This window comes from Triturus cristatus, chromosome 3_2, assembly GCF_964204655.1.
Source record: "Triturus cristatus chromosome 3_2, aTriCri1.1, whole genome shotgun sequence".
Classification (NCBI taxonomy): Eukaryota; Metazoa; Chordata; class Amphibia; order Caudata; family Salamandridae; genus Triturus; species Triturus cristatus.
Genome location: NC_140584.1, coordinates 1,078,608,718 through 1,078,629,366, shown reverse-complemented (window position 1 = coordinate 1,078,629,366; position 20,649 = coordinate 1,078,608,718). Strand labels below are relative to the sequence as shown.

The following is a 20,649-nucleotide window of genomic DNA, read 5'->3' as shown; positions in this document are numbered from 1 at the left end:
CTGATAGGATGGCCCATTCTGCCAACACCTAGCCTCCCCTTTGTTTCACTGTCTAGGAAGAATACACAAAGGTAAACTGTCAAACTATTCGGTCATATGACCCCATACACAGGCGCCAAATGATTATGACAAGAAAATGCCAACTTTCTAAAACTGGCGTTTAGAGCCCTTTCCAAGGACCACGGGGTCCTCAGGGGTTACTGGGCTCAACCATGGACAATGAGGCCTTTTACTCCTAAAGTCCCCGGGCCCAACCTGCTATGGATCCTGGGCAACGGAACCAAGTACCCCTCCTGCACTTCACTCTCAGTGGTAGCTACGGTCGAGCAGTTCAAGGCTCCCCGGTGTGGGGAGGTGGGGTTGTAATTGTGAATACAGGTCAGTGAACATGACTCATTACTCACAGTGCACAGCAGTGTCAAAAAGTTGATGTCCAATCAAATACATTAAAGTCCCCTTCCTCCAGAAAAGTTTACTTTTACCCTACCCTGATTCCACAAGATAGCAGATAGCATAGACACATGAGCATGGGAATGGAAGGGAACATAAGCCCATTTGAAGATTTAGTAGAAAAGGGAAAATGTCATATATTTCAAAGCTTTGTAGAGAAATACCTAATACACACTGGACAATTCTTGTCTTTCAGGGTTTCTTAATCAAACCAATGCAGAAAACAGTGGGGAACAAATATTAAGGCTCCCGAGACACACAAAAGTATTGCACACATTACTGGCCATGGTAACTTCCACAAAACAGATACAATATACAAAGCTGTAACTGACATGACAAATTTTAAGCTAATGGTACATACAATTGGTTATTTAGACTGAAAATCTAGATGAGGAACTAATTGAAAAATAATGGCACAGGATATTAGAATACCCTTATACTCTAACCAGCAATGCGAGGTTCAAATTCCGGCAGCTCCTGCATTATGGCAGAGGAACGTCGCCCCCTGCTGCCAGCACAGCAGGCACACACATTAATATTATGGTAATAAACACCATTTTAATAATGTGTTTAAGGCTTGCGCTGTTACAGCGCGGTGGCACGGGCGGGGCTGATCAGTGTGATTGCACTAGTAATGCAGCCCCCTGCCAGTTCGCAGGTCAGATTGGCCAGCTGCACACAGCTGCCAATCTGACCCTGCGTACTTCAGAGCCTGCAATCCTAAAGCTGAAAAACAGCCAAGGGATTGCAGCCACAGGCCCCAGCCTCAAAATGAGAACTGGGTTAGCCTGCTCCAGCCAATCCTGGAGCTGCGTGCAGCTCCAGGATTGGCTGGTTTGGCGTTGTCCTCAGGCGGAAGTCCTTTCTCTTTCCCCCACGTTAGCCGAGGAGAGCCAGGAGGAAGGAGACCACATCCAGAGCCTGCAGCAGCGAGGACACGGATATTAGTGTCGGATGGCAGGTATGTTCTTTGTATTTTTTTTTATGTGTGCGGGTTCACTCAGCCTTTCATCCATCTGAGGTCGATAAAAGGAGTACCGTTGAGTTGGGTAACAACAAACACCTTTTATTCAGCACCAAGATACCCATAGTGGTGAACATGCGCTTTACAAATACACATGTTATGTTATGTTATCTATTTTAACCCCCTACTCCCCACCTCCATGTCGTCCCTCCCACCCCGTCACTCCCACCCCATCCCAGCCGCTACAGTCAAATTCTTGAACATGCAATGGATTACATCATGCCTAACAAGTTCCCCAGAATGTCCCCAGTGGCATCAGAGAGGCGTCCCATGTGCCTAGCGAGCGGAGAGTGCTGGACTCTTGCATATGTTTAGTGCCTGGACAAATCACAGAAGTAACTGATCTTTAATTAGAATTGAAAAAAAAGAGCTGGCTAGGGGTGCCAAAAGGCACAAATAGTGCTGAGGGACAACATCCACTGCATATCAAACCCACCCTATGGTGATTGACTCAAGCCCACAGCCTCTTGGTATGAGAAACCCACTGGTGCAAAAAGACTTCCTCCAAGAGGAGGGGGAGGACAGGTAGGGGGAGGTGAGAGAGAGGCGGACGAGGAGTGGGGAAGGAAAGAACCTGATGAAGGAGAAGGATATGCTGTCAAATGGAGTGCAAAAGCAGAAATGAAGCAACAACAAAAAAAAATTGTTCCATGACGTCAACAATGGAAGTATACACCTTAACCAATGAAAATCAAGATTATTTCAGAAATGCGGCAAGAGCAGGGCAAACACAAGAGTAGGCGGAGGAAGTTATCAAATAAAACGCAAGGAACTGAGATAGACAAGGAAGCCCTCCGGTTTGAGTTTTGAGCACGAGGTTGACCCAAAGCCCATTCTATTTATTATTGTATGATACTGTCTGCGACACATAGCCGAAGCTGTCTGTAGTGAGACCGCAAAAAAGGGCTCAGGGAGAAATATGTGCTGCATTGCCAAGATGTACTCAGAGTATGTGCAGCTAGCAATTTAGTGATTATTCAATCAATCAATGAATTACTTTATTCGGATAAAGGCATATCCAGTAAAGCAATTTAGGGATTATTATTTTTGAGGTCTTTGTTTACCTCACAGTTTCGTAGCGGAAAGGTGCAGAGTACAAAGCAGATTTCTAAAGCTTTAGCTAAATGCCTGCTTGCATCGCTGGTGGTTATTTTAATGTAACTAACCCTCTTTTTGGGAAACCATAAATTCGAATGGGAAGAAGAGAAAGAAAAAATGACGTTTTGCTAAGCTTGACTGAGAGATGGAAAACACATTATCCAAAAGACAAACATTTAAATTCAGAGCAAGGCGGGAGAAAGGAAAACTCCATTAAAATTAATGACCAGAAAGAAAGCTGGAAGCTTAAGCCATTCATTTTAGAACCAGGTGACCTGACGAAATCAGATTAATTCCCCTCAGCTCAGAATTATGCATAGTGAAGCTTTCTTCTGGAACACTGGGGGCATCTCGGCCATTGAAGAATGAGTCATGCACCTTCTTGACAGGAAATAGAACGCAAACGGGCACTTAATAGGCTATCACTTAGAGCTAAGATGTGAAGGGAGCAAATGATGAAACATCATTATGTTTGCCAGCTAATGGGGTGGTAAACAAAAGTGAAGTTCATAAACAGGCACCTATGAGAAATGGCTGTTGGCTAATGCATCATTTGCAGGATCTGTGAAAAGCAGGTTTGACACTGATTTCAGGGTAACAAGAACTGCCTGTTTATCTCACAACAAATACCTTCCTCATGCACACTTAGATTAATTTTGCTTTTGAAAGAGATGATTTTCGGAAAACACAGCTGTTAGGAAATAGGTTAATTGCTTTGTCCTAATGAACAGTCACAATTTTAAAGAAACCCCAAACAGTATTTCTCAGATTTTCATTACTCTGACATAATTTTTACCATAAGGGCAAACAGTCTGACAGGCTCTGAGAAAAGCGAAACATGTGTCAGGGATTGCTCTTTTCCAGGTAGATAGTAATGATATTCATAAGCAGACTTGGTGTGCCCTTCCACTACTCACCCAAGTGGCCAACTTGACTTCTGGTTCAACGGTCTCCACAGATCTAGGTGAACCTTTATTTAAAGGATGCAATAGCCCTCCCCTACCTAGGAGGCTTGCTTCATCATCGGGCAAGCTCTTCACTGGATGGGCGCTGCAATACCCAGCGGACTCCCAGACACAGACTAATTGATGGAGATCTTTTTCTCCTTTTGACCTGGTACTTGCTTGATCTCAGATACCTACCTTTGGGGCATATCAACAACAACCGGCGATAATTATCTCTAAGCGCACTTAGCGCTAGGATAATTATCGCCGGCTAGCGTGAATTTTTATCGCTGAGATAGCGTGCTATTGGCAACGCTTATCTCAATAGCGATAAAAATACTCACGCTAACAGGCTAACGTGAGATTATCGCTGGAAACCCAGCGATAATCTCACGTTACCTTGTTGATAGGGACAGGAGAACTTAGCCATGATATCCTCCTTCCATAGGATATCATGGCTAAGTCTGAAAAATACCAGACGTAAAAAAGTAGCGTTAACCGCGGTTAGCGCTGCTTTTTTTGTCTCTAACAGGGTTAGCCACATTCTTGATAATAGGAGAAATGTCGTTTAGCGACATTTCTCCTATTATTTTACTCTGGAACGCCCCCTTTGCATCTCATTAGAGATGCAAGGGGAAGCGTAGAGTAAAAGGGTGCTAACATGCAAATTTGCACGTTAGCACCCTGTTGTTGATAGGGCGCTAGTTTTACCTCTGCTTTTTTGGCTTTTAAAGCCAAAAAAGCAGAGATAAAGCCCCTGTTGATATGCCCCCTAGTTGGGTGATTGTGAGAGTAGTGGTAGAGATGGTAACAGAGGAGTTAAAATTTACCACAGGCGCTCCAATACCAGTATTTATTGCTGCCGAGTGCTTGTGACAAGATTAAAAACATGAGTGAACCAATCAGGCATAATAATGAGCCCTGTGTATGTTCAGTGGGGTCAACATATTTCATGCCCATAAGTTCCCAAATGGTTTAGGCATTTCATCAGGACCATGAACAGACCCTAGTTTACTCAATAAGGATGGTTTCAATTAGGAAAACTCAAATGTGATATGCAAAGAAAAACTTTTTTTACAACATAATAATGGTACCCCTCAATAAATTCGGTATGATCATACCGGAACTCATACATCCTGATAGGATTTGCCCTGCATCTCCCCCAGACTCGACTGGGTGAGGAGCCATCACTTTGAGCTTTTCCCTAAAGCGCCTTCTTACCTGACCAAATCAGTGGAGGGATACTGTTGTTATTATATAAAAAATATTCTTCTTTTATTAGTACAAATGAGTTTTCCTTTTCTTTTATGAACTCAGGTACAGATAGCTTCTACACGTGTAGACATATCTACAGAACTGCAGACACACATTTTCAAAAAACCACCAGAGTGCTGGGTGTATTTTGAATGCACAGGGTGATGTATGGTGGGCTCAGAAGAGGAATACCACTGGGGACAGATGTCGATGTTCAGTTGAGGTTATACCACAAAGTGGAGCACATAGTCAAAAGCAAATCTCAGAGTGGATTGAAGTTACACCAGGTGAGGCATGAACACTAGTTTTACACAGTGAAATGTCTGTTGCATAAACCACCCGAACCTTGGTTTACTAATCTTTCACAAAACGCACTGCAGCAAGGCAACTTACTGTGTTGTGTGAAAGGGAGAGAGCAGAAATGCACCAATATCTATTAAACCATGGCGCGCGTCTGCTTTCTCAGAGCACTTGCACACGTCAGGCATCCTGCCACCAAACCAGCCACCCGTGTGCTATGGTGAAAGTGTGCCTGTGTTACAGGCAGAATTGTTTTTGTACAGAAAGGGTTACCTTCCTGCATAAAAACTATCCTAAGAGGCATAGTTCTCTTTCTATACATGCAAGAGAATGCATCACGCAAAGAGGAAGTAATAAGGAGAAATAAATAAATTTCTCCTTATTAGGCCTGTCTCGGGTCCGTGCACTATTTCGACGCAAACCCAAGTTTACTGCTGTTAATAAATCTAGGTTTGCAGTGTACACGAGGCAGTGCAAGGTGCTTCATTGCATTACTCTGGGGCTGAAAAGTGATGTGAAGTCACTCAAATGTAGATTTGCTTGGCTTTGTGAATGTAACCCCAGCACTTGTGTTGCCTTGCGTTGACTTGCTTGACATACACACATAGCTAGCTTCAAATAGCCCCCTCATCATATATGACTTCTTTGGCGAGTCCTGGGATCCTGGCAAGCAGAATGTGGAATGCTGTCATTTTAGGCCTATAATTACATAGGTGAAGATAGAGCTAGAATTCGCAGGATGCAACACCTCTTGCTATAAGGCCAGACGTGTTGACGGTGTCAAAAATGCCATGGGCAACTTTTCAGCTAGGCACGTGGGAGGATGACTAGAAAATGAAGATAAAATATTATATTTCCCTGTATGACGAGAAGATTTTGCTCCTTAGCAGCAAAATACTAGGGGAGAGGAAAGGAGGAGAGGAGAAGAATTGTGAGGATCGAACATCAAACTAGCTCGGCTCTCGTTGTGAAACAAGGCCAAGAGCAGGAAAGCTCTGAGTGATTTGGTTCTAGCAGACTTTGACGGATTAACAAAATCCCTACGAAAGCACATACAGGCACCTAGAAAGAAAATAGCACGTGCCAACAAATGAATAATGGCAAACGCCAACCCGGGCATGCACCCAGGCTTCATCAAACCCTTCAGCACACGCACCAAAGAAAGTGTCTCCACAATGCTGTATCAAACATGAAATGCGTTCGGAAGAAATGGAGAACATATGACATGTATGTGTATGTATATGTATATATAAATAAAAAGTTGTCCAACCTGTGGGCCCCAGCCATGGCAGGGGTACACTATGGCAGTGTGGTTCTCCTGGGGACCCTGATCCAGGCAAACGTCTTTTGCTTTATTGTTCCGAAGCTGTGAAAATAAGTCTGCATGATTACTGTGCAATGCAACAATATCAAAAGAAATTGAAATAACACAGCTTACATTTGGCAATGTAGAATGTTCCATTTGTAATCAATATTTTAATAGACTTCACAAACATTAGGGGCTACCCTAAGGTGACCAACCGTCCGCAAATTTCAAGGACCGTCCGTCATTTTGTCCGTTGTTCTTATTCATTCCTTTTACAGACGCCTTTGTTCCGTAATTTTGGACATTAATTACAGCGTTCCCTGCGAGAAGCTCCAAGAGATTAAAAGTTCTCAGGGGGCAGCTCGCACTTCTCTGTTGAACTCTAGAGGCTGCAGCATCTCCTCCCTGAGCTCTCACAGACTGTGGGCAGGCCCATTGTCATTCCGACTGAGGCCGATTATCCCCTTTCGAATGACAATGCGCCAGCCGTCTGCCTTTAGCATATCATGCGCCAGTGAGATCGTAGTTCGTGATTACAGAGGAGCTTTCCCCAGAGTACTGTGGGGGACTTGCCCCCTTGTGTAATTTGTCAATGTTGTACACAGAGTGAACAGGGCATGAGCAGTGACGGGACAGAAGAGGCAAAAGGAAAGGAGAGGTGATGGGGCAGGAGAGGTGACCGGGCAGGAGAAGTGACAGGGCAGGTGAAGTGACGGGGCAGGAGAGGTGACGGGGCAGCAGCAGGGACGGGACAGGAGAGGCAGCGGAAAGGACAGGTGATGGGGCAGGAGAGGTGACCGGGCAGGAGAAGTGACAGGGCAGGAGAAGTGACAGGCAGGAGCAGTGATTAGGCATGGCCAGGAGCGGTAACCGTGCAGGAGCAGTGAACGGATAGATGCAGTGAACGGGGCAGGAGAAGTGATGGGACAGGAGAAGTGTTCGGGCATGAGCAGGAGTGCTGACAGGGCAGGAGCAGTGAACAGGCAAGAGCAGTGAACGGGCAGAAGCAGTGACGGGTCAGAAAAAGTGACGAGGCAGGAAAAGTGACGGGGCACAAGCAGTGACGGGACAGGAGAGGCAACAGGAAAGAAGAGGTGACGGGGTAGGAGAGGTGACAGGCAGGAGAAGTGATGGGCAGGTGACGTGATGGGCAGGAAAAGTGACGGGCAGGAAAGGTGATGGGGCAGGAGAGGTGACGGGGCAGGAGAAGTGACGAAGCAGGAGAAGTGACGAAGCAGGAGAGGTGGCGGGGCAGGAGCGGTGATTAGGCATGAGCAGGAGCGGTAACCGGGCGGGAGCGGTGAAAGGACAGGAGCAGTGAACGGGGCAGGAGCAGTGAACAGGGTAGTAGAAGTAATGGGGCAGGAAAAGTGACGGGGCAGGACAAGAGACGGGGCAGCACAAGTGACGGGGCAGGAGAAGGCACAGGGCAGGAGAGGTGACAGGGGAGGAGAAGTGACATGGAAGGAGAGGCGAGAGGGAAGGAGAGGCGACAGGGATGGAGAGGTGATGGGGCAGGAGAGGTGACTGGGCAGGAGAGGTGATTAGGCATGAGCAGGAGCAGTGACCGGGCAGGAGCGGTGAACGGACAGGAGCAGTGAACAGACAGGAGTGGTGAACGGACAGGAGCGGTGAACGGGGAAAGTGAAGTGACGGGGCAGCAGCAGTGATGAGGCAGCAGAAGTGAGGGGGCAGGGGAAGTGATGAGGCAAGAGCAGTGATCGAGCATGAGCAGGAGTACTGACTGGACAGGAGCAGTGAAAGGGTAGAAGCAGTGAACGGGCAGGAGCGGTGACGGGGCAGGAGAAGTGATGGGGCAGGAGAAGTGACAGGGAAGAAGCAGTGATTAGGCATGAGCAGGAGCGGTGAACGGGTAGGAGCAGCGAACGGGCAGGAGCAGTGAACAGGCAGGAGCAGTGGCGGGGCAAGGGAAATGACAAAGGAGCAGTGATGAGGTAGGAGAAGTGACCGGGCAGGAGAAAGTGACAGGGCAGGAGAAGTGACTTGTACTTTATGTTCCTTGCCTATTTATTTATACACTATTGCATTACATCCACTGATGTGTCCGCAAATTTTTCTCCTAAATTTTGACCTCCTTTCCTGAATTTTTGTCCTGAATGTTGACCCCTTGTCCTGAATTTTTACACTCACCGTCCTGAATTTGCACCCATGCCAGTTGGCCACACTAGGTTACCCACGCATAGGCCCAGTCCCCACCCACTTACCTCAGATTGATCCTTCAACCCGTCTAGGCTCTCCTAGACCCGGTCTTGTGCCTTGAGGCTCCCATCCAACTCTCTCTGCAGCCATCTATCGCCTCTCTTTCTCACTCGCACTCTCTCTGCCACATTCTGTCGTGCCTGTTCTCTGCTCTCTTCCACTTCTGTGCCCTCTCTCTGAGTGCCGTTCCCTCTTTTTTGCCTCTTTTTGTGCTTTCTGCTCTCTTTCACCACTTTCCTCCACTTTTGGTTCCTTTGCGCTTGGTGCCTTTTCTCACTTCCGTGCCTCTTTTTATGTTTTTGCTCTCTTTTACCACTTTCTTCACTTTGTGCCCCTCTCTTTTTTGGTGCCTTTCTCGCTTTCCTACCTTTTGCCATTTTTGTGCAGTCTACTCTGTGCTTTTTGCTCTTTTGTGCCTCCTTTCATTGTGTTCCTTTTTCTAATTCTTTCCTCTGTTTCAGGCCCCTACCCAGTTTCTGTCCCCTTTGCTCCCATCCTCCCACTTTCCGTGCATTTTCCCCCTACTCCTGCATTCTGTGCTTCTTACCAGCTCCTTCTGTGTCACCTTCCAATCTCTTCTCCCTGCTTCATGCTCATTCTAGTCCTGTCTGCAGCCCCTCCAGGTTTCTCCCTCCTTCACATGACCTATTTAATGGCTGCCACTGCATGACTGCACGCAGGGAACACCCCAAAGGCACGTTTGTCTGTGCCTGTCCATGCCTGGACTGTGCCCAGCCTCACGAACATCAGTATGACCAGACCTCGCTACTACACCACAGCAATCCTACGGTTGCTCAACCCAAAACATCAAGCCACCCGCTAGTGCTGCATTGCACACCAAAGTAGGACCGGCCACCTGCAACCACTGCCTCTTCACCTTCAGCAGCACACCCACACACGCCCCCTTCGCACCACGACCTTCACTGTCCACTTGGCAAAATTCCTCACACCATACCAGCACCTCAACAACCACTTACATGCATGTTTCTCAACACTCACTCGCTCAGCAAGTACACCACCGAAATATGAGATCTCTTCAGTAACAGCAATGTGCAGACTCACTCGCACTGACTGAAAACAACAGACGAAGAAGAACCAACAAACAACCCAACTGGTTTACAGACACCGGAATTTAAATGCTACTGCAAACAGCTAGAAAGAAAATGGAGATCCAACCACAATGCTGAAACCTGAACCACTGTTAGAATTACATTTTAATCAAACAAGACTTGCATAAACGTATTAGAACTTCACTTTAGATTGCATTTGGTACACTGCTAGGAAATAAATCACACGTAAGAAAAATGTGCTTGCTTATAACATATTAGAAGATTAATGTGAAGTGAAAAGAAATGCAGTAGGGTATCATTTTCAATGTGCTTCCGCAACTAGGCCCAAACCATATTTTCTTTCGACTCTTGTTCATAGCTGAATAGACATTTCTTTAAAATATTTTGCCTAGCACCAGCATCTTACTAAAGGAAGTGCTGACTTTAAGATAGTATTCTTTTGCTTCATCACACCAAATTAGCTCTCCCTGTTTTGACATGAATTTGCTGTTGCTTATAATGAATAGACTGGTAGAATAAAGAACAAATTAGATATATACTTGTCTTCGCAACGGGATTTTAGTAGCCGCTACCAGCTTAAGAATGAAGGTTCTCATGAGAACTTTCTCCCATGGATCAATAAAGTGTAAAATTAGTTTAACTATGAACCAGCATAAATGTTTACAGTGGAAATCAGGAGGAGAAGCAACGGAAGGTGGCGACACCATTGGACAATTGGTTTCGATTGGCTGAAGATGATCTAGACCTACTCATTTTTAATACATTATATGTGTATTTCATTTTATAATTGAGGGTTCCTATATATAGAGGGGGCATTATTATTTTATCTATTCTCATTCAGATCTCGGTCCTTATTACTGAAAGCTACTGCTGACAGTGATTTTACCCTGCTTTACCCTAACTCTTCGTGCAGAGATTTTCTTCTTGCATTTAATCAAGACTACTGTTGAAATTGTTCTTCTATCTCTGACCTTATTTTAACGGTTGCTACTGCAGCTGTTGGGAACTCAACTGAGTTTTCCAGAATGACTCTTTATGGGAAGTTCAATACTTTAACTATGCTCCGAGAATCTTGTTCTTTTCCAGAAGAAACTTTTCATGGGTTTCCATAGTGCAGGTTAGGCACTTTAGATAAATAGGGACTGATCCCTTTATGCAACACTTTGTTGATTTATGCTGTCAGTAATCAAACCTTTTATCGATATTTCTGTAATTGGACTAATCTGAATAAAAAAGAAAAACCATACTAATCCTATCAAGATAAATAAAGGTTTTAGAAACTTCTTCAACTTCTTGTAATTGACTGATAATTATAAAAACTGATAAATGAGATGTACTTTTATTTTAGCTCCATTCCAAAATGGTGGTAAATGTCTATCGACCTGACATTGAAGCACCACAGGATTTCGAGGTTCCCAGTTGTAAGTTTGGGGTGATTGACTTAAGACTCGATTTTGACCAATGATTGGGGGCTAACACCACCTACAAGGCTACACTCCAGCGCTACCACTGGATCACTGATATAATATCAATGCATACAATATCAAAACAAAAAAATATCGGAAATTAAATATTGTTAACAAAAATATTGCCTTCCTATACTTAACTAATAAATCCACAAATATCAAGAACACACATATCTTTGATAAATATCAATTTCTACTTATATCAGAAACACAAATATCAAAAACAAAAATATTGTTATCTTTAAATAAACATATAACATGTCAACAATATTGATTCACACAATAGCACCTACAATAAAATCACAAAAGTAAATAGATTATCATTAATGAATACAAAACCCCACTTTTTACATAAAACAATTATTTAAAAATAATCATTAAACATTATTTACATATGCTTACATTAAAAATAAATATATTACATCACTAAAATATTTAAAATTCCCCCAAATAAAATATATACCTAAATCCATAACAATGTAACCCCCAAACATTATATACATGAACTACAAACATATATACAACAATATAAATTGTATATCCATCCATCCATCTATCTATCTATCTATCTATCTATCTATCTATCTATCTATCTATCTATCTATCTATCTATCTATCTATCTATCTATCTATCTATCTATCTATCTATCTATCTATCTATCTATCTATCTATCTATCTATCTATCTATCTATCTATCTATCTATCTATCTATCTATCTATCTATCCAACTATATTGATGCACGCTCAGGACACGATGTCAGTCTAATGTCTTTATTCATAATCCCATGAATAAAAAAATGTCTGACTGACATCATGACTGTGCCCACAGCGTGTGTCAACAGTTTGGTATTTTGCAGAAAAAAAAAATATATATATATATATATTTAGATATATGTATATCTGAATATATATATATATGTATATATATATTATCTACTGGCGGTCGCCAGTAGATAGTTATAGTTAGGACCGTGTTTCCATAGGAAATCTCAAAATTCTATTTTGAATAACTTTGGCGCCGGTTGACGAATCCTCGCGAAATGTTCAAAACTAATGGGGCGCTCCGCTCAGCTCCTACCCTGAAAGTCTCGGGTTGATTCGTCAAGCGGGGGCTGAGAAAAAGGGGGGGTCCCAAAACGCGTTTTCCCCATGCATTTTTCCATAGGACCTTTAGACACAGCTACAGCCCGAACGGCTGAATAGAATTACTTGAAATTTGGCAGAGAGGTAGCCATAAGGTCAAGGAAGTGCCTTCTGTAGGTCTGGTGTAAATTTGTTCAGTAGTTCCTGAGAAAAAAGCATTTAAAGCAATATATATATTTGTAAGCGCGCTCCGTGCGCTTACGGTAAGCTTACCGTACGCGTACGGTGCCGTGCGCGAGCTCAATTCTGATTGGTGGTTACATGACTGTAAACATTCGAATCGGTCGAAATCAGAAAGTGTCGGCCGCCATTTTCTGTCTCTCGCACTGAAAAACAAAGGTGGATAACGTGAAAAGGGGGCAATGAAGAGAGTTGCAGACCCCCTAGCGTTTGTCAGGGGGTCCACGAAGGACCAAAAAGTACGAAAAATACATTTAATAATTTTAAAAACAAATCGTGGAGTGTGCGTACGGTAAGCTTACCGTACGCGCACGGCAAAAAAAAAAAAAAAAGAAATAACAATCACATTTATTAAATAAATTGAAGGACCCGCAAGGGAGAAAAAAAAAATTGTTACTGTGTAAAAAAAGGCGAGGCGCGCACGGTATGAAGCGCACCGTGCGCGCAGGGTGTGCGCACGGTGAAAAACCAGACAAAAGAATAAAAAATAAATACATAACTTAGCATTTAAAAAACCGTACAAATTCACTGAAAAAACCATAGGTTTCACACACGTTATAGTTAGGAATTAGCATTTAAAAAACCTTGCAAATTCACTTAAAAAACCATAGGTTTCACACATGTCATCAGGTAACTATAACTTGCGCGACCGCAATCCACAATGTGTCATTTCAGATGTCATCATTGATGTGAAGAGTGATGTCACTGACCATGTCATGAGTGATGTAATATGTGATGTCATCAGCAGTTTATTGTGGGCGCGCAAGTTATAGTTACCTGATCTAACTATAACGTGGAATTTCATTGGTTTTTTACGAGTGAAATGTACAGCTAACTATAACATGTGTGAAACTTATGGTTTTTTAAGTGAATATATATATATATATATATATGTATATTTATATATGTAAAGTAACAACAAAAGAGGAAGGGTAATAACACGACTGATCCCCTCGAGGGAAATTGTGTAAACCAACGAAGTCAGTGTAATCTCAAGAATGCACTCACCATCCGTGGAAGCACCGGTCTCCAAGGTCAGAGCCTACCCAATCAATTAGAGGGAGGAAAACAGACCTGCGGAGGTAATACAAATTTTGTATGAAAAGCCCTCACTCACCAACCTGGTTGGTGACATGCTTCATCATCGGGCTCCACCGGGCATGGCCGAATGCCATCCCAGTGTGCTGCAACGCCAGGTTACTGCGGAGCGGGGTTGTGTGTGGTGATAGTGAATTTAAAATTCCCAATTGAGTCAAAAAAGTATTTTATTCGTTTTGCTAATTGGAAAATTAAAACATAATAAAAAGGAGTGATGGTCAAAAAAATAACAGACCGGGTTCACTCCGTGGCGGTCAACATGTTTCTGCCTTTATGTGTAATTTACAGGTTTTCATCAGGACCAGAGTGGAAGTGTGGGTGCCCCGGTGGTGTGAACGCGCTAAGGTTCACCCTCCCGTGGGCTGCTGTGTGAAAAATAATATAAAACACAGGGAAAATCCGCCAAAAACTATAATGGTGAAGAGAAACGAGTTTACTCTATAATGAAAAAGAGACATACAAACACAAGACAAAACACAAAAGAATCGTAAATGTGCGTAGTCATGACATTATAAAGCGCCATAATATAGGCTCAAACATAGTGCGTGGATGGGGACAGTGCCAGTAATCTGTACCTCAGGTGCATCAACAATGTGCTAACAGTGCACCTAGAATTAGCCAGATACTGGTGTCAGGGAAGTAAAGGACTTCATCTGATTAGCGTGACTAGCGATGTATCACGGAATCAACGTGGAGTCCTAATGCTACGTGTGAGACTAAAAACTTAGCAAGGTCCATTGGAACAATGAACGCGGCCCGTGAAGCATTCCTGATAGGTAGAAATGCCGAGGGGAATAGAGAAGTTCTTACTGTGAGGCTAGACTGTTCGTCGCCTCAGGGATCCCGGGGTAGAGGTGCGAGCAAATATGGCACACCCTGGAAGAGACAAGGAAGAAAAAGCGGCCACGAGCGGCTGAATAGTGAAAACACAAGCCGAACAGTACTGTAAGCCTTACCAAAAGGAAATGGGAGCCAGAAGGTCCACTTACGCCCTCGCTGCTCGGCACCCGTTAGGAACCTACACCGCCTCAAGCCACCGGGTCCAGGGAGAGAAGAGACCTGGTGCGAGGTTCCTAAGAACAAGAGTGCAAGAAGGAAGCCCGTCGGTGATAGGGCAGCACATCGCATGCTGGGATGCGATTGGATGAGCCCCGGCCAATAGGCCGCCTAGAGGCAAAAGGCTCGTCAATTAATTAAAGGGACGGGACCTCCCAAGCTGTGTACTGATAGGTTAAAACACAGCCAATAGGACACAAGAATGAAAGGAGGCTCGTCCGTAGTATAGAAAAAAGACAGCTTGAAAAGGGAAACTTTATGCGGTGCAAAGCGGAGACGCATGAGCACGCTTGACACAACGAAAACGTGTGTCTGATTGAAACACTAGTTGCAGATAGGAGGGGGTTTAATTCAGCGCACGTCCACACGCTCAAACAGAGGAGAATACCAGTGATAAGCTGGGAAGCGGTATGATAAGGGGACACTGCATGTCATTTGCCCCTGGTTTAATTAATTAAAGAGACGGGACCTCCCAAGCTGTGTACTGATAGGTTAAAACACAGCCAATAGGAAGCAAGAATGAAAGGAGGCTCGTCCGTAGTATAGAAAAAAGACAGCTTGAAAAAGGAAACTTTATGCGGTGCAAAGCGGAGACGCATGAGCACGCTTGACACAACGAAAACGTGTGTCTGATTGAAACACTAGTTGCAGATAGGAGGGGGTTTATATCAGCGCACGTCCACAAGCTCAAACAGAGGAGAAAACCAGTGAGAAGCTGGGAAGCGGTATGATAAGGGGACACTGCATGTCATGTGCCCCTGGTGTAGTAGGTAAATGTTGATAGCGTAATGGGGTACAGCACAGGGGGTCAGAACAGGACTCGGTGAAGTCACACATGGTGACCCAGCTCAGTAAATGTGACGGTCACTGTAGAGCAATGGTACAATAAAAGTAGCTGCAAACATAAGTGCATACTTAGAGTATGTTGACCCAGGGTATATTGTCATTAAGACCCACGAGGTTAGTACCCAGACGGTACACCCATCTTTGTTCCTTCTCGAAAAGGACTTTTTGAGTGTTTCTACATGCAGTGACTTCCTCAATTACTGTCCAGTGCAGGTCATTGGTGGTGTGGTTAACCGAGAGGAAATGTTCACTGAGTTTAGTAGTGATTTTTTTGCACCTAATGTTGCTCCGATGTTCACATATGCGGAGTTTCACTTTCCTAGTGGTCATCCCTACATAGCGCAGGCCACAGGGACAAGTGATAAGGTAGACAACATTAGGTGTGTTGCAGTTGGTGTGGCTATTTTGGGTCCAAATCTTGCCTGGTTCAAGTTGAAGACTGGTAGTGTGAGAAGTCAGATGGCATATACTGCAATCCGAGCAAGGGAAATGGCCCGTAACCTTGGGAAGGCCCCATGCTTCTGTGATGGATCTTTGAGAAGTGTTAGGTCTGGTAATGGGACGCGTCTGTACTAGGCTATTACGCAGGCTTTGAGCCCGTTTGAAGGAGAACAGAGGTTTTTCCCATCTCCGTTTGTTGCTGTTGATGATGCGCCAATGTTTCGTGACAACTTTTTTCATGGCATTGGACAGGGAACTATAAGTGGTGACGCATGTAAGTGGTATAGATGTGACGTCTTTGACAGAGTCCTCCAGAAGAGCTTCTCTGGGTTGGTTTCTGGCCCGTTTGTAACTCCTAGTAAGGAGGGGGAGAGGGTACCCTCTGGCTGTCATTTTAGAAGTCAGATCACTAGATTGTGCCTTAAAGTCTCCCAGAGCGGTACAATTCCGTCGTAAGCGGAGGAATTGCCCGTAAGGCAGATTCTCCCGCAGTGCACGAGGGTGGAAGCTTGTAAATTCTAGAAGATTATTTCTAGAAGTAGGCTTGTAATGTGTCTTGGTATGTAAAGAACCATGTTTGTTAGTGATCAAGACATCTAGGAATACGACTTCATGAGAGTCATAAGTGTAGGTGAATCTCAGATTCGGATCCAAGGTGTTGATCCACTGGAAGAATGTTTCAAGGGCGTTGGTCCTGATGAAAGCCTGTAAATTACACATAAAGGCAGAAACATGTTGACCGCCACGGAGTGAACCCGGTCTGTTATTTTTTTGACCATCACTCCTTTTTATTATGTTTTAATTTTCCAATTAGCAAAACGAATAAAATACTTTTTTGACTCAATTGGGAATTTTAAATTCACTATCACCACACACAACCCCGCTCCGCAGTAACCTGGCGTTGCAGCACACTGGGATGGCATTCGGCCATGCCCGGTGGAGCCCGATGATGAAGCATGTCACCAACCAGGTTGGTGAGTGAGGGCTTTTCATACAAAATTTGTATTACCTCCGCAGGTCTGTTTTCCTCCCTCGAATTGATTGGGTAGGCTCTGACCTTGGAGACCGGTGCTTCCACGGATGGTGTATTTATATATGTATACATATATATACAGAAATATCTATACATGAAACACTATTAATAAAACCTAAATCAGAATTTACCATAAGACATAACTGACCAAACTAAAAGTAAAAGTAAACTAACCAATAACTTTAACCAATAAAATCAGGCAAACAATTAATTGATCAAACTAAAACTAAAAGTAAACTAACCAATAACTTTAACCAACAAAATCAGGCAAACAATTAATTCAACAATATAAAAGGCACACTCATTTTGCCGGCTAAATACTTCAAAAATGACAAACACTACAAGACAAGGAAACATCCAGATTCTCTGACCGAACCCTTGAAGAAGAAATATATACCCTGCCAAGTAAGTACAAATTATATTTAAAGTAAAACTTACTTGCAAATACATTTTAAATGTAAAATGGCAAATATTTCAGATAACACTCTCCAATTTATATCTGTTAAATGAACTCCATAAAAGAAAATACTACAACTTCAAAAATTGCCAACCTGCCTGAAAAAACACCTATCACAAAGCAGTATAAAATATAACTAAGGTAAGTATACATAAATTATAATAAATCATAAAATCACCTCAAAAATGGGTACAAATATACATTATTACTTCAATGTCTACAAACTACCAACACAAATGCTCAAATGTTCTTCCAATAGAAAAGAAAGTACCTGCTTGACATTACAACACACCCAAAGGGAAAGCTAGAAAACAGTATGAAACATCTAATAAGAAGATATATGTAGGAATAAATATTAGATATAGTTGAAAAATGTTATATATAAATAACAAACATATAAACGTTAAAATATTGTATTCTTTTATATTATTACTCGCCTTTCAGATACATGATTGAGAGAGCAAAATACATAAATCCCAGAAAGAAAACCAGGTACTAAGTCAGATGGGCTCCAGCCACAACCTAGAAAGTACAGCAACAGAAAATGCAAATTGAAAATGTAGCAAATATTATTTTAATGCATGCAATGGTAGGGCCACTACACAAGTTGATGTTGTCTATAATTTAAGAGAGCATAATTACCCTCCAAATGTGACAGAAATAGAAGTTAGGGAAGCACTGCAGGATATAAAAGCAAGGCAAGCACAAGCTCAGAGGTACCCACAACCAAAATCCTAAAATATATACTCCCATAAGTCCCTGAACACATCACAGGCCATCTACCACCTATACCCACTTTAAGCCGTTTTATTGCATGAAGTAAAAAGGCCACGAGCAATACTTCTCCTCCCCTAGAAGAGACCTAGACATAGAAATACCTCTATAGGTTTAAAAACATAATGAGGATCATTTCCTGTTACATGGCAACTTAAACATTGATAAACAAATCCTACTATTTTCCCCAGCAGATAATTTGGTAAAACTAAGCCACTGACAAACCTGAATGATGGATGGGACCTTCCAAATGTGTCCCAAACCACACACTTAGATATATACCACACATGGTGAATATCAAATCACAAATATCCCTTTTATTTATGCCCTACTACAAACTAAACGAAGCAGCACTTACTACGAACCCATAAACCACATTAAACAGAAAACAAATAACTACTAGTGATAAAAATAACTATAGATTTTGAACAAGCCATGATTCAAACCATTAAACAAATATACCCCCACACAGCCATAAATGGCTATTACAATCATTTCAACCATAGCATATGGAGACAGATTCAACAATAAGCACTTATGGCCTATTTACAAGTCCAGCAGTCCGAGGACCACCAGACTCATGGTGGTGCTGCGGTGGCGGTCCAGCCACAGCCGCACCAGTGGGCCAACCACCCCATTATTGGTTAGGAAGTTGGACCACCTTGGGACTGCTGCCGCTGCCAGAGCACCGCCGTTCCCTGGAGGTGGCTTGGTGGTCAGAGGAACAAATATGCTTGGCGGGACAGCCACGGTCCCGGCAAGCATATTAGGAGTTACCTCTCCACCGGTAGTGACATGGAGGTTCCTACTCCATGTCAACCCTGGTGGAGGAAACAAAGGGGGCCCTAGAAAAGCCCCATGTGCCTTGTCCACTTGTGCATGCACCAGGGTGCATAACATGTGCTTCCCTGTGTGCTTGCACAACAGTTCCTGCATGGCATGGACTTTTTAGTCCATGTCGTGCAGGAACCTTGTGAGGCTTTGAAAAAGGCTCCACTCTAAGAACGCCACAGTGCCCACCCGCCAGACTACAATTAACTCGTAATCTGGGGCCGCAGTGGTGGAGGATCACTCGCCCTCGCACCATTAAAACTCTTAATCGGTCCTAAGTGTAGAATAATCTACAAACAGCCTGTTTGTCTTTGAAATTAAATAAATTATAGCACTCGCTTATGCCCCTTTCCCGAAGTAGCTAATCACTACAGTTTACCAATGGAAAACTCTTTCTACCAACAAAATGAAGACAAAAAAAAGCCCCATAATGGATTATATCAAAGACACTTGGATTGACAGACTGCATTGCTCTGGACACAGATGCAGCCACTTATTTCAAATACAATGGTGGAATGCTTGTGACAGCACCTTGGCATATGAAGTCAATAATAATGCACAGGAAGGATGGCATATTGCCTTCCACTCCACACTAGTCAGAACCCAACCTAAACTCTACATTTACAGAAGCATTACAAAAAGAGCAAAACTAACAATTATGAATGGAGCAATAGTTTAACCAAATTGCACCTAAACTTAGCAAACAAACCAAGCAAATGTATGACATGCTACAATATAAAGTAAAATTTTCATAAATAACAAAGGAATCTATTGCTTAGAAAGAATAGAAAAAACATATTTAAAAATAAATCAAAATCAAAACCAACAAAATGTAAACCAACATGACAAATCATTATTTATATAAATAATAAGCATAATAGGATTACATCAGCCTAAGCATTAAATACAACACAATGTTGAATAAGCCTGAGATAATAAAATAATATATACATTATTTACACGAAAAATCTAAACCTCACCATTCAAAATGTTCAAGGAACAAACTCAGTCCATCACACAAAATAAATACAAAACATAAACCACACATTTCCAAATATCAAAATATTTTTTGAAAAGCCCCAAAAAATGCAAAAATATAATGAATCCAATAGAGATGCCTCGAAGCAATCCAAAGTGTATCGGAACAATGAAAAACCACAAAAAGTGCTTAAAAAACAGAAATGCTCCTAGAAACTTGAAAAATTGGAAATTAAAAATTTTGGTTTATAATAAACCTCCTTTAAAATAATCCTGTAACTCCCGATGCCCCTTGGATACTTTGGTACACAAAAGCCTGTAAAGTAAACAAGTAACAAGAAAACCCACAGACAAAACACATTACATTCACACAAATACATGTACATTAAACATAATCATCTGTAAAACAACATAACACAATATACCATAACATAACAATACATGACAAAAACAGTATATGAAAACCCAAAACGATACACTAGTAAAAACCACTACTACTAAAAGTGCAGAAATCCCACAAACAACACTATAGCTGACCTCTAGACCTTCCCCTTCAAATCCTCCCTACCTTCAAAACCCTTAAAAAGACCTTTAGAACAAACCTGAGCACCTTACTGTGACCTGCATCCCAGATAATAGACCAAAATGACACAAAGACTACAAAACGGAAGGTAGCAGT

The 20,649-nt window shown here is 42.7% G+C and overlaps 1 protein-coding gene across 1 annotated transcript in view; it reads right to left on the bottom strand.

The window, feature by feature from the left end:
- The window catches only part of GALNT17 (polypeptide N-acetylgalactosaminyltransferase 17), a 1,717,045-nt gene that overhangs the window by 100,160 nt on the left and 1,596,236 nt on the right, over positions 1-20,649 (bottom strand). Inside the window, exon 9 of the mRNA XM_085649814.1 lies at positions 6,341-6,436. Coding sequence (XP_085505940.1) covers positions 6,341-6,436 — 96 coding nt within the window. The remainder of the gene's footprint in view (positions 1-6,340; positions 6,437-20,649) is intronic.